The sequence below is a fragment of the Pituophis catenifer genome, unplaced genomic scaffold (genome assembly GCF_029215685.1).
Source record: "Pituophis catenifer annectens isolate HBS135680 unplaced genomic scaffold, rPitCat1.0.hap2 SCAF_2, whole genome shotgun sequence".
In the NCBI taxonomy this organism is placed as follows: Eukaryota; Metazoa; Chordata; class Lepidosauria; order Squamata; family Colubridae; genus Pituophis; species Pituophis catenifer.
The window spans coordinates 81,873,651-81,899,403 of record NW_027256882.1 but is presented as its reverse complement, the minus strand read 5'-3'; the positions used below and the strand labels follow the sequence as shown (position 1 = coordinate 81,899,403).

The window sequence follows — 25,753 nt, the reverse complement described above, 5'->3', positions numbered from 1 at the left end:
GAGGAGCTTTCCACCCTCTGAAGAAAATATACACGAGGGAATCAGCAGTGTCCTTCTGTAATTCAGGGTAACAAATTTTCCATGCTGCTTTTTGTGTAACATTCTTGTTTTTATTAGTAAAAATTATACTATAGCTTGCTGAACGGAGAAAGACCCAAATTCTATCAGATAGGAGAAACTTTAAAGATCTGCTTTTCCATTTATATAATCAGATTGATCAGTGGCCTTAAATTGTATGGCAGGTTTCTATGTTTTGTCATCAGACAGATTGAATAAGAGTTTGATATTGAAGTATAGCCAAACGTTCTGGAAAGTGAATTTGGCCCTAGGAAATAACAAAGCTGCAGGAGTTAACAGAGTTGCAGGAGGACTGGTTAAAAACATTTAAATTGATGCAATTAGAGAGGTTCTTGCAGACATGGAAAAGAGTAGTAACCGGGGGACAAGAAACTATCTTTTTATATTGCAATACCAAAAGACCCTATAAACAAATGCTCAAAATTGCCAATTGCACTTAACATAAAATGATTTATTAACTACTATCAAGTTTGAGTCAACTCTTTGCAACTTCATTTTTTCCAGCATGATATGCCTTCAACCTGGCCTTTTAGATATCTCAATAATTTTACATCGTAGAAAGAAAATGCCCAAAATTCTGCAATCCAGGCTTCAATAATACATGGTATAAGAACTGCCAAGATATACAAGCCGAATTCAGAAAATAGAAACCTGAGGTCACATCATCAAATGGATAATAGAGAAAATATCCAAAGACGGGTCATAAGAAATTGTAAAGAGCTCATGAAAAGACTGGTGTACCAGATCATCTCATTTGCCACTGAAGAATTTGCATGACAACCTGGATACAACAGTTAGAATGAAACATGGAAGAAGTAAATATCTCAAATAGTGGAAAGGAATGTGCCAAGCTTCTTTACTATGCCTCAATACTGTATTTATTTTAATTTGTATTCAGAATGTCAGGATAAATGTTGGATTAAAATAAATAGAATTTGGAATTGAAATTTCTGGGAGAAACACCAAAAACCTTAGATAAATTGGCATTGCTTGGATGGCTGAAGCAAAGAAACCTTAAGGATTTTTTTGATAAATGAGATGAGAGTGCAAAAGCCAATCTGTTTCTTAAAAAAAACCCACTGAGATGTCAACACACAATGCCCATCTAATGAAACAAATGCAACAGTAATAGTAAACTTCATTTCCAAGGGTTAAAAATTCACAGGGACAGCGACTATAATTATGAAATAGATATCTGACATGAGAATTTGCTTAGTTTTTTTCATCTTAGCTGAGTCATTTAAGTTAGATGGCCAATTATATAAATAATATAAAATGTATTTATTGTAAAAGCTATAGTTTTTCTCAGATGGAACTTGCCTGATCAGAAATGCTAGTTAAAAAAAATCCTTTGAATTGTGATCTTGGAGAAAATAGTTGAGAATAAATGGCCCAGTATTAATAATGAAGCTAACACTTCAGTGTTTTAGATGCTTAAAGCAAAGGCAAAGAGTTATGTGAGAGGAACCTGGTGCTTAAAAAAACTGAAAGCAGTTGGAAAAGGCTAATAGAAAACAAGTGTCTATATAACTAACAAGTATGAGCTTACTAGAATTTAACAAAAACAGTAACAGATAATCCTGCTGAAACTCTATCCATCAGGTCCAATCTATTCCAAAAGTTGGAAGCAAGCAACTTAACTATTCATTTTATTATTGATGGACAAATTATTCTCTTTTAGCTATTAAAAACTTCTAGTTTGAAATTAAACATATAGAAAGTTGATACTAATCACACCTGTCATCATATATACATATAGTGACTGTCCTTTATTATAAAGAACCATCTTTATTTCAGACAGCTGTCCTTTATTTTATTGGTTTTGATCTTGAATTTTCTTTTGTAAAGCAGAGTTTTAAACAAACGTGTTTTGATTATGCACCTCTTCCAGTTTTGCCCTTTATTTTTTCTAAGAAAATATGGTCACTGTATATACACAATATATAGCAAAAGAGAAAAGGCTACACTTAAATTTCAAAGAAGAAAATGTAAAAATGTAATGTATGGCCGTCTGCTAAATTTATAAACTCATTATCTATGATCAAAGGAAAAGTATTGCTGTATTTTAAATCTAAAAATACTGAGCAGAAATTAATTTAAATCTATAACGTAAGCATAGCTATATTGCAAGAATTTTGTTATTTTATCAAATGTGGGCAATTGCAATAGACCGTTGTTTATGGTGAAATACAATGGGGCCAAGTTGTGCACTTCCATTCTAATGCTTCCTGTACACATGAGAAAATGGATCCTTTTGTTCAATTTTTTGATCAGCCCAGATCTGATTAAAGTTGGTTTAAAACACACCAACTTCCAAGATGGACTTTAAAACCAGGAAGACTTGTTTTCCTAGCCCATAAAATTAAGGTTATTTAAGTGTTATTTTGCTTCCATTAATAAACAAGTCCTGTAAGAGATATATAGAATTTGATAATACCTTTATAGTATAGGCTCAGTTCACACACTGTAGTAAATCGAGATTGTACTAATATGTTTAATGTACAACCAAATACTATAGTCTGCTCATAATGCTAAGCCATCAATCATAGCTGACAAATCATACCAACAGGTTTCACACATCATACGCGATTAGCTTGGTTTTGACTTAGTATGATGCATGAAGCCAGCTGTTGTGACTTAACCATGAAAAAAACAAGTAATGGCTTAGCATGCATGTGAACTTTTCTACGTGTGTACCAATTTTACAATTCGGTATTCCTCTAAAGCTCATTGGTTATGTTTCTTTTTGGAAAGGTTTTTGAATGTAGGATATATGTGCATATTTTTCTCTAAGTCTTAAACTTGTTCTGTGTATCTAATGTAACAACCAGTATGTACACATTGCATGTCATAGTGATTTCTTTACAGAACATGGTTAGAATTATAGTAAAATTATCTAGAACTAAAAATGAGACATCTTAATGGAACAATCAAACCTGGTTAATCCAAATTATAAACTATTTTTATTTAAATTAAAAAGCCTCAAAAAAGACAAACTGATAGTACATGCACATGGACTAATGATCACTTTACTCACTGGAGTATACAACCAGATGTAAAAATGAGGCATGGATTAACCAGGTCCAAAAGCATATATGCTGGAAAAAAGTTATACGCATTGACTTGAATTAATATACAGATTTGCTTTTTAAAAATGTAAGGAATAAAGAATAGGCAATAAACTACTAATCATTTTCAAACTGAAATAGATATATTTTTTCCATTCAAGCCAACCAGTTCCCATACTTTTATTTGAATAACCAAAGTCCTTTTATTCTAATACAGTGCATGGCTGTGGAAGATAACAATGGATTCAAGTGGCCACAAATAAAACATGGTTTGTTTTCCTGTTCAACAAATTAGAATTAAAAATAGTTACGTCTGCTAATTGTGCAATACTGGATTGTAACCATCAAATCTTAAATCCTATACGTTACTGAAATGCCCCAGTACACATGATATTGGAATAAATTAAATTTAAAATAATTAGGGCCAGCCTAATAGTTTAAGTGGAGTGCTCTGCACTTCCAAAGAAAAGGCCTCATTTACAGTTCTAATTGTTTACTCCTAGGCTGTTAGGAGTGGTGAAGCTGCCCCTTAGGTAAGGTCTCTGGGAAAGATAATGCTATAAAATATTCAGCAGTGATCCTTCTGCATTACACATCCAAAGGGTGTCTCATCCAAAGGGGTCTCATCTTAAAAAATGTTTTAAAAATAATAAATAAAAATAAATAATTCCAAGTTCTTTGGTGTAATTTTAGCAATTCTTAACAAAAGTGATTGTATTAGTAAATGTCCATGGCAGTTCTAAGTACTCAAGAATTAGGTTGTGCTGCTAGCTTCCTCTAACTTTGTTGTTGAAAATACCATTATCTGAGGTAATATCAAACAAACTGGCCACAATCCATAAGAGCATGCATGGATTTACGGTATTTTAGCAGCTCCCAACATTGCAACTGCTTCCATGTTGAAAATTACTATAAAGTCAACTAAGAAAACCCCAGAAGGGAAAAATAAACTTGGGAGATAGCAGCATATATATTTACAAACCTCTCTCTGAGGTTTGTAAATATTTTAAACAATATAAACTAAGGTTGCTTGTACCAAAGATTATAAAATATTAAAGATATAAACTATTTCTCCTGTAATGTCAATTAAGTTACATTTTATATTAGTACCTAATTTGATAACTGTATCTCTTTAAGTGTTTCATTAGATTTGTCAAAAGCTATATCCTAGAAGTATAAATTCTATCTCTGAAATAGCTCTGCCATCATTTTTTGGGGGAGATCTGTATTAAACCAGGGTTGTATATGGAATATTTCAATTCTAGTGAATTGAAAGTTGGATACCTACCTAATTCTACAATTTCTAAAGTGAAAACCACAGTAGTTTTTCATTTCAAGTAGTTTTTACTTAGAAATCAAGCTACTTTTCTAAAAACATATTTTCTGACCATGTAAGTTTTAGCTTGCTACTTGCTCTAAACCTCCATGAAATTTGATGTTTTTAAACTTGCTTTCAAAATTATATGCATATATTTTCCCCACTAAGTCAAAGTATTTAAGTTTTAATTAAAGTACTTTATAATTAAATAAAAAAATAGTATTTCTATCAACTGCCAGTCCCATCCTGAGGAAGGCTATGAAACTAGGAAGTTTTATGAAATTAGGCAGCAAATCAGTGAACTACACAATTTTAAGTAGGAAAATTAAACTTCATGAAATATTTTTTTCATGTTCAAAGGGACTATCTAAATGCTGGAGTTGAAAATGATGTAAAAACTGTGATCCCAAAAGAAGGTATTTTTGAAAATAGTTTTTTTTTACTTTTTTCAACTAAGATATGCAAAATCAGGGTTTTAATACCCACCAAAAACATTATTTATTATGTTAAACCTTTTAATACTGCAGTGCAGCTGATTATGCACTTGCAATTCTCAGTAGCTGCAGTGCAATGTTTATATCAGAGCAATTTTAAAAACAGTATACAAATCTCAGTGCCAAATTATGGATAGCATTTAGGCAAGCCTGTCTTGTACATGTCCTGTTACTTACCTTCAAAGATCAGTTAAAATCTGCATTATTTGTAATAATACCGTAACTATTCAGAGAACAACACATCCATTTTTTCCAGTGGTAGAAATGTAAAAGTATTAAAATGTATTAAATATAGATAGGTCTTGGCATCCTTAAAAATGTCATGTTCTGTTAAATATATAAATGTTCTGTAAGCGATCTGAGAATGCAAAAGTATTATGTATACTATCAAAAACTGAATCATATTAAATAGAAAGCATAAAAGAAATATTTGCACCCTTATAGTTATTTATCCTTCCTCACATATTTCTACAAGCCCAACTGCTATGGTGATTTCTTCTTCTGGAGAAATGAAGCCGAAAACACATTCTCTCCCTAGCTCAGAGCTTACTGGCAACATAAGTAAATGTTCATGGTTATAGGACTCTTCACAAATGACAAATTGGTCAGCACAAACTTACCTTGGAACTCCTAAATGTCAAGTGTTTGAACTAATTGAAGTATTTGATTATTTTTCATTTTTATTTCAAGTCCTGAGATCCTCCTACTGACCAACATTTAGATTCTTGTATTTACCAGATTCCTTTCTCTCTACTTCAGAGTTATTTTTTAAAAAAACTTCAAGCATATGTGATGTACCTGCCAGAAGTAACTACCGTATAAAAACAGGGATGCTCATGCCAACATGGTCTAGGCATAAATGTATGTTTTTCCAAGATAAACTGTAAACACCCTCCCTACCTTATCAGAATTTGTGAAGAAAAAAAGATATAACCTTGCTTTGCTTTTAGAACCAAGCATGAGATCATCTTTCAAGTCAACCATATGCACAAGTCTGTATATTTAAGAAAAGTCAACATAATATAACAAAAAGTGAAATATGCTTATTAAAAATGTCCTTATAAAAAAACAATCTTGCAATATACAATAAGATGCAATAAAAACAATTTTCTCTCCCTCACCAATAACTAAAACAGCTATGTTCCACATTTTTTTTATATGTTGGCATTGAAAGGTTAAATATTTTCTATGTTGTATGCCTGGCGGATATTAAGTGTATCTCTCAACATCAAGTCTCGAAGCCGCCATAGTGCATCTGCCATTGTGGTATGAGCCCCTTTGCTTTTCAACCAGTGTGTAGGAAGACGACTTTCTTGCTCTTTTGAGAGATGGACATCACGTCTTCGTGCTGAAACAAGAAAAGCACAGAAGCGATAGCTTGTCTTAAAATATGTCATTATACTTCACCAATAATGATGCATTATACAACATGCAAATATATATTACTGTTTTAAATTCATGAATATAGGATGGGAAATCCCTGGGTTGGGAATTTTACTTGTGAAAAAGATTTTGGAACTGATGATGAACATGAGCTGAAAAAGTCAGTACACAAATATTGCATCAATAAGAATAAAATCTGCAAGTAATATAAAATAATTGTTGTTCTTTCATTTGCACTAATCTGACCCCATGTCATTATGTCACCCTACTGAAAGATAAAAATGGACAATTGGAAACGATTCAAAGGACAACACTAATAATCAGGGAAATGAAAATACTGAGTAACGACTGGAAAGTGAGACGTAACATTTTTCATGTATGTGAATGATTATCACAGAGTAGATAAAGATTTGTTTTCCATCTATCCAGATGATAAAATACAGAGTAACCATTTTAAATTATAGAAATAAAAATTCTAGGTTCAGAAAAAACTTAATAGTAGTTCAACAGGGCAATCAACTACCAATCAGATGCTGGACAGATATACGTTGGTACAATGGAAGATGAATTTTGGGAACAAGTAATTAGTCTTGATGCCTAAATGCTCCCATCTATAATTTATAATTCTATGATTGATATATCATGGTAAGTGTAAGTCAGTTATGGAAAGTAACAATGGATCCATATTGTTTCTCATCAATTTTTCATTTAGCACTAAAATAAGATGGAACCAAAAAATAGGAACTGATCTTGAACAGGGCTACAGTAGCAAAGATCTGGTAAATCCGTAGACAGTTCAACTAAAAAAAATGGAACAAATATGAATAATTTAGTAAAATATATAACCAAATTGATTAGTTACATGCAAGTGAAAAGGAAAGATACAGAATCAGTGCACAGAAAATAGAATTTCCTTTAAAATTTCTCCACATAACATTAATCTAAGTAAATCTAACTGCAAAAATCTACAATTTACTGATAGAAATAAGAGTTGTGTAATTATATTGGACAATGAGTGAAACTCTTTCCTTTGCACATGCTGTTCTAAGGTAAGATGAAAGAACGCTAGAATATGGAAAGTGTCAACGTTCTTTAAGAGGTTCATTTCTTTGTAATTTTACCTGAAAGGGTCTGGTCCCACTTGCTAATATTATTTGAATCAGCACTAAGACCTTCAATATATTTCAGATAAGCTTCTGAGTGGAGAAGCCTCTGTGTCTTTGGTGGAGGAGAGACAAACATAGGCGTTGTAGGCTGCTGCATGACCTGTTGAGATGCTGGGTTTTGACCAGGATAGGGAGGTGGTGCCTGTTGACCTGGGGGACCAAGCATACCTATCTAGAAATATAAAGTACAATATCAAGAAAGCATTTTAGAAGTTAGATCAAGAACAGCCAAAAATATTTAGTATTATAGTTAAGGATATTTGACAAGTATTAGCTAGCTAGGTTGTTTGCTTGCAGACATTTCAATACTTAGCTAGGCAACATCATAAGTCTTAAATGCCCACAAGCGAACAACTAAGCTCAGAGGGCACCAAGAACTCCACAATAAAAAGAGTAAAAATATTCAAAAATGCTTTAAAGATGTGGCAACTGCACTACAGTTTAGCAGGAAATATGGCCCATGACAGGTCACAAAGGTGTTTAAACTTAACGCCAAATATTTCAAGACGCTCCAAATGGTGCATAAAAGAAATCAATCCATGTTTTAATTAATGTACAGGCCACTCAACTCTATCATAATTCTAGCCAGCATACGATGTAACAATTTAAAACAATGCAACTCAAAAATACAAAGTGGACTCTTTAGAAAAAAATAAAATAACATCATCCCATGAGGTCTATCACCCCGTCTAGCCCAAGGTGATGGGGAAGAACCAGTTGTAAAGGCTCCTTTAAATAACATTAGGATAGGATAGGTGGGAGCTGCATATTCCACAGGGCAGATGTTATAAAAGAGAAGGTCTGAGTTCCATCAGGTGACACTGTTTAATCAATGAGGAACATGTTGACTGCTAAATTACATAGGAAGGGCAAAAACTATGGAAAACAAGCAACCCCTTACATAACCGGGATACATGACATGAAAGGCTCAACAGGTGATAGCTAGCCACTGGAATTGCATATGGAAGCCTATTGGTAACCAGTTCAGCTCATAAAGCAGTGGTGTTACAAAGACATACCACAATATGCCCATAATTGCTTATGCTGCAGCATTCTGCACCAGCTGCAGCTTCCGAGTGATAAGTACAATCCCAAGTGGAACATATTGCAGTAGTTTAAATATAAGATGATCAAAGCATGGATGGTTGCTTTAAGGATTTCATAGTCCAGATATGAGTGTAATTGGAGCATTATTCTGAATCTGTGCGAAGACTTTCTTGGTCATAGCTATCATCTGCTTCACAAGCAGGAGTTATAAGTCCAAGAAGACCCCAAATTGAGCATATGTCCTGAGATGGGATACACAAACCTGCTCAGGACTAAAAATGAAACATCTCCTAATCCAAGAGGTTCAAATATTTGCAGCAACTTGGTCTTGTCAGGCTAAAGTTTAAACTTGTTCCTCCCAATCGAAACATCCACAGTCTCCAGACTTTGGGGAAAGACTTTGATAGCATCGTTTGGTTGGTTGGTATAACTAGATATAAAAACTTATCCCAAGCTAATGAATGGTCTCATCTAGATAGTAGGAGTGAGAACAATCAAGACCTGAGGCACTGCTATCAGGAGTCTCTGGCTTAATCCCTCCTGCTATCACCAACTGAGCCCAACCACAGATAAATAAGAAATCCACCAAAAGCCATCAGCAAGTGTGACCGTTGCCATTTTGGTGCCATGTCCTGTCTAAAACCTGAATGAAAAGGACCCCTTAAGCCAGGGCTGTCAAACTCACGGCCCATGCCTGGTTTAGAAAAGGGGGGAAAAAGTCCCAATATGTCACGTGACGAAGCTGTGACAACGCAAGTTTGACAGCCCTGCCTTAAGCTGTAATATACCTTCCCCCCAAAGTAAGTTAAGGACTAGTCAAAAATTGTCCAAGACTTTCAGGCCCTGTGAAGACTTGGGAGGCAGTACTACTTCTCTTCTCGACAAAGCAGATATTACCACAGGAACCTAGCTATACATCATTGCCTGGGTAGCTTTTACCAGCTAGTAGGGATGTGTATCTAATAAAGTAGGTGGCCAGATAAACAGATTCCCCCCCACAAGGACCCTGTAACTCCTCATCTAACCACAACCTTTATTTTGGTATATCTTGTGTTTTCTCATGTGTGGACAACTCAAAGATTTCATGTAATCACATTAAAATGTCATTTAAGGCCCCCAAACTCTCCATGAGCATGCAGGTCTAAAAATACAGAGGTTTTAGGGAAGGGGAATATAAATACCAAATGAAATTTTAAAATCTTAAGCCAAACTATTTTTTCTCATTTTGGATGCAGTTTAAGTGGCAAAATGGATCCTTTAAGCCTCTGTAAAGTTCCCCAAACCAGGTGGAAAAATTAACTCTCTTCAAAATTCTGCCCAGCTAACACTGCTGATATTATGACATTACTAGCCCTATCCACACGTAAACCTCTTCCCAGACTAAAAAAGATTATCCAGCATTTCTGATTCCTACAAGTAAAAGGTTACATCAGCAAATTAGAAATGCATTATAAATATACTCATTTGTAATATGCTGATGTTATTTCCTTATCACTCCTTTATTCATCCATTAAAGAACTGGAAGATAGTTCCTTTCTTTTTCAAAAAAGACAATATCGGAATATGATTTATTGGATTTTTCTATACCTACCTGCTGCCCAAATGGACTTCCTGGTGCTGGGGCTCCTACCATGGAGGAAACATTTTGCCCTAGAACACCTGTATTTTAAAATATATCAAAATCACAATCTTATTCCAAGCTAAAAACAAAACAAAACAAAAATATACTGCTCTATTATAACAAACTAATGTTACATCAAAAAAGTGAAAACCACTATTTGTCAAAATGTATTTTTTTAAAGCAGTATCATTAACCATGTCATCTGGATGTCTAGGGTGTGTTTTGTTTTTGGGTTCCACCTAATTAACTTCATCCAGTAATAATAACATCCCTTCCACTGGATTCATAAATTATCCCCTTGCATAACCACAATGGAATTTCTGCAAGTACTCAATACAGCACTGCATGATGGGTCCAATGGTTATGTGCTTGGTCATTTTTCCATATACTTCTCAGCACTTTCTGGTGGCTTTGTGAAAATTCTGCTTTAGTCTATCCTTTAAAATCGAACATGCAATTTTACTAAATAACCATTTCTATCTAAGGAGATAATTTTTTAAGAACAGAGAAGCACGCTTGCTACAGATAGTAAACAATAAACTGTGTACCACATAAATATATGCTATAATTTATTGTTCTTATTCCACTGTAAATGCTCACATTTGTACCCCTTATTTATAGAATGTTAAAATATATTTCTGCTTGCAATTAATAACTTTTCAAGAGACTTCTGAGCAAGTCATGCTGAGAGACACAAATTTTGACTGTATGCACGTCATCTTTAACCTGAAATGGAAAGCTGTGGTTTCCAAACAACTCTTGCCAAACCACTGATGGATGGTTTGGAAGCACTTGTTTACAGTTAAGTATGACATGCAAACATAATCTTTATTAGTTTCTACCTAAATTTATCCAATGCATGCAGAAAAGGCAAACTAAAAATTAGCAGCAGGGGGGAAAAAAGAGTAAAGTAACTGGGATTTTCAAAACTGCCTGTGAGTCTATATTTTTAAAAAACATAGGAATAGAAAGTTAAATAATCTTTAACTTTTGGTTAATATTACTTTCACCATAATAGATAATGCAATACAATTTTAAGTATATAAGCCAGGAATGTATTGTAATTAACAATGTACTTCAATACTCAGGGCAAATGTAAAAAGTACATTTAACTACAATGGAAACTGATTTTTTTTTTCTTGGACAAGTCTTTAGAATATAGTATATAAGATAGTGTATTGAAAAAAATTATAATCATGGGTTAGGTGTAAAATTTTACTTGACCTACTATTAAATCAAGCATCTGAAAATAGGATATACTGTACACATTTGAAGTGATTGCAATATTAAAAGGTAGAAGTAAAAAACAGACTGAGGTAATGATTTCTCTTGGTATTATGAGTTAGTTGGATTTAGTCCACTTTAAACAAGACTTCTGACGTATTCACAGGGAATGGAAAATATAAGCCTTTAATATTCCACATCTCTGATCAAGTCAAGCCCTTAAGAACTAATTGAAGTGTTCTTACATTTTACATTTTAACTCCTTTTGATGCTGGACTGACCACATATGTTGCTTTGCCAACAAATTTAATATACCAGTATATGTATTATCTGTATCTAAGAGATTTCTCTTTGTACTTTCACATTAACAGCTCAATATCCAAGACCTATGACAGTCAGTAAAAGTCAAGCAATGGAGCTACAAGTGCAGACGCTGCAAACCTCTCCTAGAGTAATTGATTAAATGGGGTGAGAACAGAAAATGAATGAATGAGGAGGTTCATTCTTACCCGGTGGTGGGATGCCTGGCATGCCTGGTGGAAGTTGATGGGGTGGAGGCACCCCAGGGTGAAGTGGCGGCATGCTGCCCATGCTAACAATGCCATCAACTGGGCCTTGTAAAGGTGGCAGCACTGGTGGATAGCCACCTATCATGCCTTAAAGGACACAACAAATTTCAAACATGCATCAATGACATGCAAAATGGTCAAATTAATAATGACGTGCACTACCCACACATAAGCATCTTCAGTATTGCCATACAATACTACAATTAGTACTTTGCAAAAACAAACAATGTTACAATGACAAATAGAATATTTATAACAAATTAGTATTAGCCAACTGGCAAATTTTTTGAAGGAAACAAACTCTACATCATTAAAAGTATATTAACTGCAAACATGTAAATTTCCTGTTGGTTATATGAACATAAGCAACATTGTTATAAGCACTTTATGAATTGGTGGTATGGTATAGTCTTTTAGCTGCATGGAAAATAAATTGTTAGAAAAAAAGCACTCAGTTTCACTATTTAACTTATGCTGGACACAATCATTTAAACAAGTAAGAAATTAATTCAACAACAGTGAAGAAACTATTCTTCTTCATCTCATTCTCATTAAGACCTTCTGAATATTGAAACAATTTAAAGAGAGAGACATGATCTTTCACACCTGAGCTACGATGCAATTTCATAACATTTTCCATCATAGACAATACCTTCTACAATTATGATTTCAAATTTTTGAATTGCCGAAAGTCATGCTGATAGTATCAATACCTAATGCCAAAAGCTATAATTTGTATTTGCTAATAAACATAAAATATTTGATTTAAAAAAGTCACAGTGTGGCAGCAAAGTGGGTATGTCTCTTGAGGAAGAGAATTAAGAGAAGGGGACAACTGAAAGAGTTAATCTAAGGGAAGTCTGAGGAATATATCAAATATAGCAAGGACTGTTCTTGCAGATCCATAAGAAACCAAGTGGGGCAACATCAGAGAGGGAAATAAGATTATTACCCTGATAGAAATAATGGAGGAGAAGATGCTCTATTAGATAATCAAGATAATAGCAGGGGGAAAAAAGAATTGGGGAAAGTTATCTTTGCAAGCTGTTTTGTAGGCTTCATAGAAGGTCAAAACAGCACTGATGTACATAAATTAGTTATCATTCCAGTTGGAACCACAGTTGTTAATTCAAATTAATTATTTTTATTATCGACTTACAGGAGAAAAGGATTTTGGAAGTAATAAATCTTTTGTACAGGATGACTTTCATTATTTACAATGGCTATGTGAACTTTGTCTAATAGCTAAAATCAATCTAGTGAAACAAACATCTTCTATTAACTGTTGATAAGTATAAGCATATGCTGTAATAGTTACAGTTTTGCTAATGTTTTTCGTATGATGTAAGGAATGGAGATGCCCTCTGGATAAAAGGGTAGAATTATGTATACGGTGACAAGAATCCTCTAGTCAGGAAGTCTTTGCTCAACCCACACCCCCTTTAAAAAAAAAAAAATGAAAGATAGTCCAGTAGTTAAAGCATCAGGCGGGAAACTAAAAGACTGTGAAATCCAGTCCCGCCTTAGGTATGAAAACCAGCTGCCATAGTCTCAGCCTAACCCATCTCACAGGTTGTCATTGTGGGGAGAATAGGAGGAGGAGGATTAGGTATGTTCACTATCTCCATTTTTTAATGAAAATAATAAGGGAGAGATAAAATATTCATATCAAAAGATTAAACTTCACAGAAAAGAATCCTCGCAATTTAAGATGCTTCAAAACACAAATTTACTTGGAGTAGATTCTCAACAGCCTTGAAAATCTCCATACATTTTATAAAGCCAAATTCTCAAGAATATTATTTATGTAAAAAAAACCCATAAGGATACTCAAAGAAATTTATTGGAGGACGTACTCCATGTCTGACATTGAATTAACAGGAAACAACACTGGTTACTATATAATGCCCAACAATAAACTAATGGCTATACTCAGTATTTATACTGAACCTATCAAGCATTCAAAGCAAGTTGCAAATGTTGTCAATTCTCTTTAGAGAAGTCCTAAAGTAGCCTATCACCCTTATAGCCCAGCATGTGGAGCTGACACACAAGAGTTCCCAAATTGTGGCTGATGGGATATTTGAATAGGATTCCATAGCTCAAATGCCACATTCTTAGCCAAAAGCACAGCACAAGCATTCAATGCGCAGCTAAGCATGCTGAGGAATTGAGTAAAAATTTGAGTAAAGACCTACAATATCATGCCACTCATGATGACACTTCCATTAAAGAAAAAGAACAAAGACAAAAACAATAGGTAGAACCTAACGTATTGTTTCATGGAAGGAGCATAAACACGGAGACAGAAAAGTATTCTGTAAGTAGAAGTTAAAGGAAGAAATATTTTCTCTTATTTTGTCTATGCCTGCTACCCTGTGCACCTTTCATGCAATTTCAGAGCTTTCATCTTCTGGAACAAATTTAAGGAAGGGATTCACAGGAGGTATAAGTAGAATCAAAATGTTGTAATCCCTGTTCTAGGAACAGAATTCAAATTATAGAGTCTGAATCCAGCACAAATAGTTGTCTAATATGCTGGATGTTGCAAGCATATTATGATCATTTGTGAGAATTGTATTAGCTGCATTTTTTATTTTATATCAAGTGAATATACAGTACAGACAACAGGAGAAACAAGAGGAAAAAAACCCCCAACATATTAGTTTGAGACTTCTATTTCCTATACATTAATTGATGCTTCCAAAATCAATTATATGCATTACATTTCCCAAACAAAGAAATGCTGTAAAACACACAGAACACTATACTGGTTTGAAAATGGGTCTATATAAATTTCAAAAGCCATTGTTTAATTAATGCCTTGCTTTCAAACTTAAAGCACGGTGCAAGACTTCAACACCAAGGTTTCGAAATAAGACTTTGAACTAAGACCTGAGATATTGTACATTGGCCATTTCAAAAGAAAGATTAAATGATAGATATGCATTGTGAGAATGAGCCTGTGACTCATGATCCTCTTCTCTTCTCAAAAAGTCAAATTTCTAAGTATGAGTCATTGTTTAAAAGGATTATAAACTTTGGTTCAAAGTTGGCTTCTTTCACCAAATTTTAACTAATGTTCATTATACTTCTGGGTTCAGTTGTATTGGTAGAAGCTTTCAAATTGCTCCTTATAGACACGCCACAGATAGAGCGGGACACCAAGACCAAATGTATGCCATATTAAGCCACATTTCAATGTTCCATCCAAAGTGACCAGTGTGTACAGTGATATAGAGAGGCTGCTGTTCAGTGAACATAAGCCTAAGATCTCCTGGTCTAGGAAAAATAATCGCAACTTTTTTTCATTTCCTGTGTGTTGATGCAAACATATATGATCATTTTTTTTAATTTTTTTTTTATTTATATGCCGCCCTTCTCCGGAGACTCAGGGTGGCTTACAATGCGCTAAGCATGATCATGATCATTTCAACTGGAAGGTAACATTAGTTTTATTCTCAAATGAAGGTAAAATACTCATTTGTTACAATCTTAACCCATCATGAGAGCAAAATAAAATGCTTATGGGATCCTGAAAATCAATTATATTATGTGAGCAAAATCAACAAGGACTTGTGGCACATTACAGACTAATTCTCATTACTGAACAAACTTTTGTAGACTGAAGCCCACTTCAGATGTACAATCATTCACTTTGCCCAAGATATACTGATGATACAGCAAAAAACAAAACAAAACACAAGCCAACAGTTAATAGATAGAATACAATTCAAACTATGCGCATGATCGCCGATTAGGAAAAGTGCTGTTATAGGACTAGTCAGGATAAGAGTGCATGCTTATGATTAAATATATGCTAATATTTCTAACAGTGGGAGCAACTTTTGTGCTCAAAATCAGGATGCTTTGAAGGTAAATTTTAAGAAGAAAGTTTTGTTAGGTTGGTTAAGAGTTTGGTAAAGTGGATGAAGGAAAAATGGTCAGAGCCCCTCTGTTTGTTTTTACCTGCAACAGGTGTCAACTGCGGATTGAGCATCCCCATTGGTGTTGGTGGCGGCACCACCCCCATAAGAGCCCCGACAGGAGTGCCTGCCCGGGGAGAAGAATTCTGCTGCTGTTGCTGTGCTGCTCGTTCTCTCTCCTGCTGCTCAGCAACCTTAGCTGCCCGCTCTGTAAAAGTATTTTAGATTTTCAGTTCTGTTTTATGACCCAGAATTTTTTTTAAAAAAAATCTCTGATCATTTAGCCTTATGTAGGAAAAAAAGCCCACACAATTTTAGTAATACAGCATATAATTTTGAACTTATTCAGATGCCAACATCAAAAAAAAAAAAAAAAGAATTCTTTTAAAATTCACAAAGATTTCAAGGAATACGGGCTCAGATCAAGACAACCATGGAGAGAAAGAAAGATGCAGAGGCTATTTTCTGTGCCTGCCTCCCTTCTATGCTTCCCAAAATCTTCTCCTATTTGGAAGCAACTGACTATGCACAGCTACAGAATCTAAGGGGAAAATGTGCTCTGGAACACGTGGGCTCTCACTCACATAGCATCTGTCTGTAACTCCTTAAAGCAGCTGTATGTTTTCACAGCCTCATTTGGCTGCCTTCTGCAGCTGCAGCATGTTCCTGGGGGGAAAAACAGATTTGGTTTAAGGTTCCTATGCAGTTTTTTGCCTTTGAATCTGAAGTGTTGCCGAGTCCTACCTGATTGTGGAATTGTGCAATAGCCTGGATAAGGATATGCTATAGAAGAGAGGAAGGGAAAATAGTATTTGTTTGCAAGCTTGCTCACTCATTTTTGGTTTCATAATCTAAGCCATGGGCTTTATTCTTTCTCACCTTTTTAAAAACTGCCACACTAAAAGTGTTATGAACGGAACGGCAACTGTTTAATGCTAAACAATATATGCACCTGGACATGAGTCCTGCAGTCATGTGACCACGTTTTACAATGGATTTCCTGAAAACCAGCATTTATTTCTAGTTTTCAATAAAACTGCATCCATGGTGAACTACTCTTATTGACTGCAGCATTCACTTAACGACCGTAGATTTGCTTAAGTCACATGACCAGCCCACATTACGACTGTCATGAGTTACCACCATGATGGGCAGACTCCATTACAGACATAATTCAAGGACTACCTGTAAGCGAGCTATCCACTGTCTACAAATCCACGTTGATCTTCATAGAATTAGCCTGTTTTTACTACTACTGAGGCTGAAGTTGATAAAGAAGACTCATTTATTAAATCACTTTATCTGCTCTTTACCAAATTGATAATACAATGGGATCTCAATTTAGCAGGCTCTGATACAACAGATGTTGCATTCAAAAGACCATGATGACTCAAATAAATGCAGATGCAAATGAGGCAATGTATGCAATTAATGTCATCTCCCAAATGACAACTGATGCAAAACATATAATCTGTGTCACTTGATAAACTATTATTACATCAATTGATGCGATTATGTAGTTTTTAGTGCATATTCATATATAGTGGACATCCTCTTCCAATTAATCCATTAAAATGAGATTTCGCTGAGTTGTTAATATATATTGTCAAAGGAATAGCAAGTGTGAGCTATTTCTGCTATTTTCTCTATGTTAACAAAGTTTTTAATGTTTTCCTCTTATTGTGATCTTTCAGTAATGTTGTTTTAAGTTTTTATTATAATGCATTGGATGCATTTGGCAATTTAAACAAACTTTTGGCTGTTTACAAGTAGGGTAAATTTTACTCAAGAATATAACATCTATTTAGGTGGCAATTTTACTTCTATAGTCTTTCTTAATGCCCTTCCAAAATGTCTACATTACAGATATGGGTTTAATGTTGCCACTACTCACTCTAATCTTTTGGAGGAAAACTATGAGCAAAGGGTTTCTCTCTTATTTCCAAGATAAATGATGAAAATATTGTTAGAAAATCAAGAATGGGACAAGCATGAATACATTATCTGATTGAAGACTCACTTCCTATTGTACCATTTCAGTTTTCAAAACACTTCTGTATTTTAGTCAAATAAGAAAAGGGTGGGTTTTATATTAAAAAAAAGATAGGAATATCAGTGATAATCCATTCAAACATATATTTAGGGAACATGAAATTATAACCATAGCCAAACAACACAAGGAAACCTATACACGTATCATCTATTGGGGGTGAGAGGAATAAACAATAAGGATACATAAGAATTTCTTATCTTTAGTTTCTACAATGTATAATTCATATCGAAGGGCAGCATTCTTTAGTGAATCAGGAAAAAAGTAATGTGTTCTCTTTTGATTTAACTAAGAAAAACAGGAATCTAACTATTTTTTATAAATGATTGTTTAAAAGAAAACATCACATTGAAACAATCTTAAAGATACTTTCACGAGTTTAAATTTTTTCATACAAATTCTATTAGCCTGAACTTGGACTATGACCAGAAAAATAGCAGACATCATTTCATAAATGATTTTGACTTAAATATTTGTGCTAGACATAAGCAGAAAAGAGAGGGAAATTATAGTAATGACAAAGCAATTAAAAATGATTAGTAGAAGCAGGAGTTAAACCTTGTAGTTTCACTGCCAAATTCAACACATTCAAACCCAGTTTGCTCAGATCAGGGCTTGCAACGACTGAGATGCAATGAAATGTTAAAGGCATGATAGGACTCTTTCTTTCTATTCTTCTCTAGTTATATTTACTTATTTGGCTCAACACAAAATTTGCCAGGAACAATCTTTAGATGTGTGATGCTTTTACATTGCATGTCATGATGTTACATTTTAGCTTAAAGCAAGGGTATGCATTTGGCTGAATTCCAAACTGAATTGGACGGATTTGGAATTTGTGGAATCGAAGCCTTTGGAGATAACTTGGAAGCTGCAGCTGACACAAAATCCAGGATCAGGTTAGCAGTCAGAGAGATCCATTAGGATTCTGGGCCCAACTAAGGGTGCTGTCTGTCGCCTAAAAAGGCCTTTATGGCATGACACTGGGATGTATCAGGGAATACCTTACCAGACATGGTTCTGCCTATCATTCAAACACTGGTGGTGCAGTGGTTAGAATACAGTATTGCAGGCTAATTCTTTCCACAGCCAGGAATTTGATCCTGACTGGCTCAAGGTTGACTCAGCCTTCCATCTTGAGGTCAATAAAATGAGGACCCAGATTGTTGGGGGCAATATGCTGACACTGTAAACTGCCCAGAGTGCTCTAAAGCACTATGGAGTGGTATGTACAGTAAAGCTAAGAGCTATTGCTATTGCTATCAAGGGGGAGCTTGCTCAAAGGTAGCCTCTTCCATCAGAGATTAGAGGGATTTAGACCAAGAGATGGGCTTTCTTGATACTAGGCTTCATTTAACAAGACATGCTTCCCCTGAAGACACAAATGGCTCCTACCCTTCTTATATACAGAAAACTTTTTAAAGCAATTTTATTTCAGCAGACTTTTAAACATTCAAGTGTTTCAGTGCATATTTTTCTTTGCTATTATAATTTTGAACAGTTTGCTTCTTAAGCACAGAGATATTCATTATATACTTTAATTTGGTTTGCTCGTGTTTGCCCAAATCATGTCCATTGAGGCATCTCATAAACATTGCAAATAAATAAATAACTTTTAAAGCAGATCAGCTCTTTAGTCCAATAGAGAGGAACCTCTCTTGTGTAAAAACCAATATTAATCTCATAAGGAAAATGCCAGGGGAAGGAAATAAGTAGCTTGCAACTGATAGCACTAACATTTAATTATAAATGGTTTACCAATACTATCCAGTATGTAATATATCCTGACCCCATTTTGCACAAAAAAGTCTGAAAGAACAAACTGTATAAGGAAACTTAATGTAATTCTGCAAAAAAAAAAAAAAAAAAAATGTATCAGTAACTAAATAAAGTGTTTAACACAATCCCTATCCTGCCTTTTTCACCTGACATAATATATTACTTTTTTAAAAAAAAACAACCCATCAATTTCTGTCCAAGTGAAAATAGTGTACTTTTCATCCCTGTAAAATAAACCCATAGTTTATTAACAATTAAATGTAGACGTTAAGTTTTCTGTGTCAAAACTAGCTTCTGAATCAAAGTGGGGAGTCTATAAATCAATCTAAAACAAAGTGTCCCATTTTCAAAGCCTCAAAATTAAGATTCAGATCAACTGTTGCTGTGTATGACTCTCTACTCAAAACACAAATCCAATTAGAACTATTTTCCATTATTTATTAAGAAGTATTTATTGATATATAAATTTTGTAGCATTTCATTTTCCATAAAAGTCATTTAAGAAGGAAAATTGTAATCATGTTTCTTTCTCATTTTTAATGTACCATACTTTTCGGAGTATAGGACACACTTTTTCCCCCCTAAAAGAGGGTGGAAATGTTGGTGCGTCTTATAGACCGAATACAGCCATTTTGGGCCTCCCAAAACACCACCCATTTTCCCCTGAAACAGGCCCATTTTTTGCAAAAACAGGACACACAGAGGGTTCAGGAGACCTGCAGAGTGCTCCTGGGGGCTGGGGAGGGCAAAAATGGGACACATGGGGGATTCGGGAGGCCAAAAACAGGCCCATTGGCCCCAAATATTGGACTCGCAGAGGGTTTGGGAGGCCTGCAAAGTACTCCTTGGGGCTGGGGAGGGCAAAAAACGGACGCGCGGAGGCCAAAAACAATTTTTTTTCTTGTTTTCCTCTTTGAAATCTTGTTGCGTCTTATACTCCGGTGCATCTTATAGTCTGAACAATATGGCAGTTTCAGACTGGATTATTTTCTTTGTCCATTTGCAGAAACAGTACAAATTGCTTGACTTTGTTTAAGCTATTATCTGCTCCACCCACACCCAAAATGACTAATAAAATTTAGTCATAGAACAAAGTTTTAGGATCAAATTTTACACATTTAGAGCCAGCATACTGAAATCAGTTTACTATTACTTGATTTTAATAGGTCCGTTCTAACTAAAACTAAACCAGAATCCAACTCATGGATTCTAATAAAAGGATTAGTGGAAAAAAATAGTTAACTCCCATGGGTCTTATATAATAACAATATCAACAACAATATAATAACTCATTATGAAAAGAATGATCCCAAATCACAGACTATATATGTTTCAAAAGACAGATGGAAGAATTAACCAATAGAAAAACCAAATGGAAGAATTAAAGATCCAATACAAAGTTTAATCTAAAATTCAGTTTGTTCTGAAATAATTAAGTTTTTCATTCTGTAACATTTACAATTCATTTTCCAATAGTACAATAAAAAACTTTAAATATTATAGAATTAGGAAAATATGATTTTTAAACATATAGAGATTTATTGTTAAATTTAAAAAAAATTAAGTTATTTAAACAACTAAATCACTATGACAAAGGATTAAGAGCACATTTGGATTCAGTAACTCAAGTAAAATGCAAACTTTTATTAAGTTGCAGTTCTTTGTTTTATATAATTAATGAAAGGATGTGTTACTTTTCTACAGAGACCAATTTTAATTGATAAATAATCTTATTGTATGTTTTACTACATCATTCATCCATATAGGATGTGCAATGTTGATAATTTAGAAACAACACATGAAAGAGACTAAATGTGCCCTTTACTGTTCTATGTTGTCTTCTAGTTTTGAACAAATGTATTTTTCATACTATGCCGGTGCCTTATTTTCTTGTTGTCTTATTCAGTAACAATATTTAATTATACTTATCTAACTCTTTATTTCTATGTGGTTTAAGTCTTGTAGCAGAATCCCTGGACCAGTTATTTTGAATTAGTATACAGATTTCAGATTTCTTTCTCTATCCTATGTCTGCTGTAATTTTTTCTTGGGTCTCCTTTTCAGTTTTCAATCTCATTTCTTTTCAAAACATCTTGCTTTAAAAATTCACTTGGTATTCTCCGATTCAGGTCTCTGATTCTATTACTTCTGCTTTTCTAATTTCCAGACCCCTCTGTAAGTTTCACCACCACTAAAATATTTAATTTATTATAGGCAGCTCAGGATGGAATCATTTACCTGTTTAAAGTTTTCAAGACAGAAATTGGACTTGCCTGTTTAGACATTGCATCTTTTTTTGAGTTAGATTTACCTTCATACTCTGCTTTCTTGGAGGCTTCCAAATTTCTCCACTCTGTTCCAACCAGTCTGCTGAGTTCTCCAAAGGAATAATCTGGATGCTGAGCTTTAATAACAGCTCTCATCTCACTGCTAAACAAGATGTATCCGCTCATATTGATCTTCCTTTTAGAGCCTTCTTTTTTTACACTACCTTTGACAGACTTCGGAGTGGACTATAAAGAAAAAAAGAGAGATTACCACAAATGTATAGAAAAATTCAGATGTATTTATTTAATCGGTTTGTACGCTGCCTCAGATTGGCTATTTTGACCATTATGGAAGTGCTTCAAGTTTATTATGTGTAGATCACTTGACCTCCATCACAACTGTACTGTATGTGAGCTATATAAGCTGTAGGATAGTTATAAGGATATGTCACACACTTTATAATGAACCTGAAACTTTCTTAGTCAGAAAAAAATTAAAATGAGGAAATGAGAAAAAATACAAAGGCCATGTACAGTACCTGGATGTTATGGTAAATCATTGGCTCTACCTCCTAAGATCAGCAGAATCTTCGTAAGGTGGAATGTATCTGATACAGATAGTCCTCAACGGATGACCACAATTGAGTCCAAAATTTCCAGGGAATTTTGCCCCATTTTACAAGTTTTCTTGCCACAGTTGTTAAGTGAATCACTGCAGTTGTTAAATTAGCTAACATGGTTGTTAAGTGAATCTGACTTTCTTGTTGACTTTTGATTGTCAGAAGGTCGCAAAATGTGATCATGTGACCCCAGGACATTGCAGCCGCATAAATACATGCCGGTTGCTAAGCGTCTGTATTTTGATCAAGTGACCACGGGATTGCTGCGACAGTTAAGTGTGAAAAATGATCATAAGTCACTTTTTTTCAGTGCCATTATAACTTTGAACGGTCACTAAATGGTTTTAAGTCCAAGATTACCTGTATTGCTTGTTATTCAAAAGAGTTATATAGCACTTTTTAGAGTTAACAAATGTTTAAGACACCAGCTAGAAACTGGGAGACAGTAAGATCTAATACCGCCTTAAGCATAAAAGTTGGCTGGGTGACTTTGGGCCTGTCTCTCTCTTTCAGCCCAAACCATCTCACAGGGTTGTTTTGAGGAAAACAGGAGGAAGAAGGAGTATTAGATATGTTTGCTGCCTTGAGTTATTTATAAAAAAAATAATAAAGGCAGGATAAAAATAAAAAAATGAATTATCCTTTCAAATAGCTTACAAGCAATCAAGAATATTCATTTGCCATGTTTCACAGTACACAATGTTACATTTGGTGCAAGTCTATACAACTGTATGGATTAAATAATGACTGATTCCAAGGCTTCTCCCCAATGGTGTCTACCTGTCCTATGAGATCTGGCAGGAGAGGTTGTTTTCAGGGCCCATCCATAAGTGCTATCTGACAGGGCTCAGGAAGAGAAGCTTTTCTGCTGTGGTACTTATCTTCTGGAACATCATTCTCCTAGAAATTAGATTTGTCCCAACCATGCTGGCTTTTCACAATGCACTGAAAACCTAGCTTTGCCATCAAACCTGAAACCCTGATAGTATGGGTGAGCCTATTTCTTGGTCTTGGTTGTGTTAACTGAGCATTCTCAGGTGCTAAGTTTATTGTGTTCTCTGCTGTTGTTTTAAATTTATTTTTATTATGTTTTTATTCTTTTTAACTGTTAGCCATCCAGTCATGCATCTGACGTGGGTAGCCATATACATTTATTACATGAGCACATTACATCACTCACATACTTACATTGTTACACAGTTCATAAATATATCTTCCTTTCGCCAATATGATTTAGTGAGTCATATTACCTGTGGTGGAGTATATGGCATTATATCCAATTCATTGGAGTGTGGAGTCTGCAGTTGAGATATTGTTGGTGCTTCTGCGACTTCACCTTCCTCTTCCCCAATCTCTTCAATATCCTCTTCTCCACCTTCTAACTCAGCAAACTTTGCTTCTAGCTGCTGAATTTTTTTCTCTAAAAGTGGAGATGGCTCCTTTTGTGGAATAATGGGTTTCCTAGAAAAGAAAAGAAAAAGTGTATATTTACTGAATACAGTCTTTCTCTTCATTAGAACACAGAAAGAGGCAATAAAGAGTAAACTAAACAAATGCTAAGTGCCAAGTCAGGGAAACATAGCTAAGTCCAGTTTATCTCAGTATTTTCCACTAACCCCTCCACATCTTTCTGTCCTTGAAGACCATCCTTGCTTCAACTGCATCCATATGCTAATTCACACACTGCCTTTGCTCTTTGAGATCGCTCATTTTTTAATTCACTCATAGTCATTTTTAACCCCATCTCTTCTTGTTTAATATCCAAACTTCTAAAGTACACCATTCTGCATTCGACCTACTTTTACATTTCTCCTGACATACCCAATTTCCAAATAAACCAGTGGGCAGAAGCATGCTGTTTCACACAACCAGTTTAATGTGCTTTTTTCCAACAACCATTAATTCCTTGCATTAGGTTACATACTATTTCTATTTTTCCACTGTTAATTGCCTATATTAAAATGTATCCATCCATTTCCACATCTTTAAGAAAACACTAAGCGAGGAATGCAAATGTAAAAATGTATTATTGATGCAGCTTCAATCTTTGCTCAAACAGCTCCAGTAAAACACTCAGATTGAAGTTAGTGTAACTTTGTATTTTAAAGAGAATTCAAATTTTATTTTGGGCATTTTACAATAGGGTAAGTTATTTTTAATGGTCCATATTTAGCAGGTCGAACTGACAGGAGTTAGCAGATGAAGAATCGCATGATCCCACACTCAATATACCAGTGTATGTCAAGGTTGACTCAGCCTTCCATCCTTCTGAGATTGGTAAAATGAGGACTCAAGATTGTTGGGGGCAATATGCTGACTCTGTAAACCATTTAGAGAGGGCTGTAAAGCACAGTGAAGCGGTATATAAGTCTAAGTGCTACTGCTAGTGCTATTGCTAGACTTCTGTAATTCTTAGTTGCATATGGGACCAGAGAGGAGGCAACAGTCCATTCACTTGAGGAAAGGAAAAGTTCAAAGTTTTGAAAGTGATAATGTCTATTCCGTTTTAAGGGGCCTGACTTGGATCCAAGACAAATGGAGACCTATTCTCCTATGTCCAACTTCCCCTTATGGTATATACCAATCAGAATTCAGTCCTAGGTATGGAACCGATACTGCACTGATTGCTCTCATCAATGCCTTATGGTGGGAATTGATGGGAAGGAAAGAAAACCTTATTGATCTGCTGGACCTCTAAATCACCTTGAATATTGTTAGCTACAGTATTTCTACAATCTCTGCAGTGCTGGGAAGAGGTATTCTTCTCTGTTGTAAAATCAACTAAATTAGATTATTTTTTAAAAAAATTAAAATACATTTTACCTGAAATAATAAATTTCATCATCTACTACCTTAGCAGACAAAGAAAATCTTTTTAGTCCCTTGAATTTTTTCATCTGTTTGTCACTTTCATTATAGCGACTTTCACAGAGAAGAACATCATTTTCATGGATTTCAGTTGGTCTACAGGAAAGAAAGTCTTTGAAAGACAGCACAGCACACTTTCCTGAAAGAGAGGATAATAAATAGCTGTATTTTATTCATTAATATGTATAGCATAGCATTTGTAATGTGTCTGAAAATTTTGAAATGTCAAAATGTGTGGAGCAATCATGGTGATTAGTTGAACTCATAAGCCAATA

General features: G+C 34.6%; 1 protein-coding gene across 2 annotated transcripts in view; it reads right to left on the bottom strand.

The window, feature by feature from the left end:
- Positions 1 to 4,958: 4,958 nt before the first annotated feature.
- The window catches only part of PBRM1 (polybromo 1), a 57,873-nt gene continuing 37,078 nt past the window's right edge, over positions 4,959 to 25,753 (bottom strand). For both annotated transcript variants that reach the window (XM_070937040.1, XM_070937039.1), the window contains 8 exons: positions 25,434 to 25,617; positions 23,861 to 24,071; positions 22,035 to 22,236; positions 15,938 to 16,102; positions 11,909 to 12,055; positions 10,146 to 10,213; positions 7,463 to 7,679; positions 4,959 to 6,306 (listed from right to left, as the gene is read on the bottom strand). In XM_070937040.1, the coding sequence (XP_070793141.1) occupies positions 6,134 to 6,306; positions 7,463 to 7,679; positions 10,146 to 10,213; positions 11,909 to 12,055; positions 15,938 to 16,102; positions 22,035 to 22,236; positions 23,861 to 24,071; positions 25,434 to 25,617 (1,367 nt within the window). In that variant the 3' untranslated portion in view covers positions 4,959 to 6,133. The remainder of the gene's footprint in view (positions 6,307 to 7,462; positions 7,680 to 10,145; positions 10,214 to 11,908; positions 12,056 to 15,937; positions 16,103 to 22,034; positions 22,237 to 23,860; positions 24,072 to 25,433; positions 25,618 to 25,753) is intronic.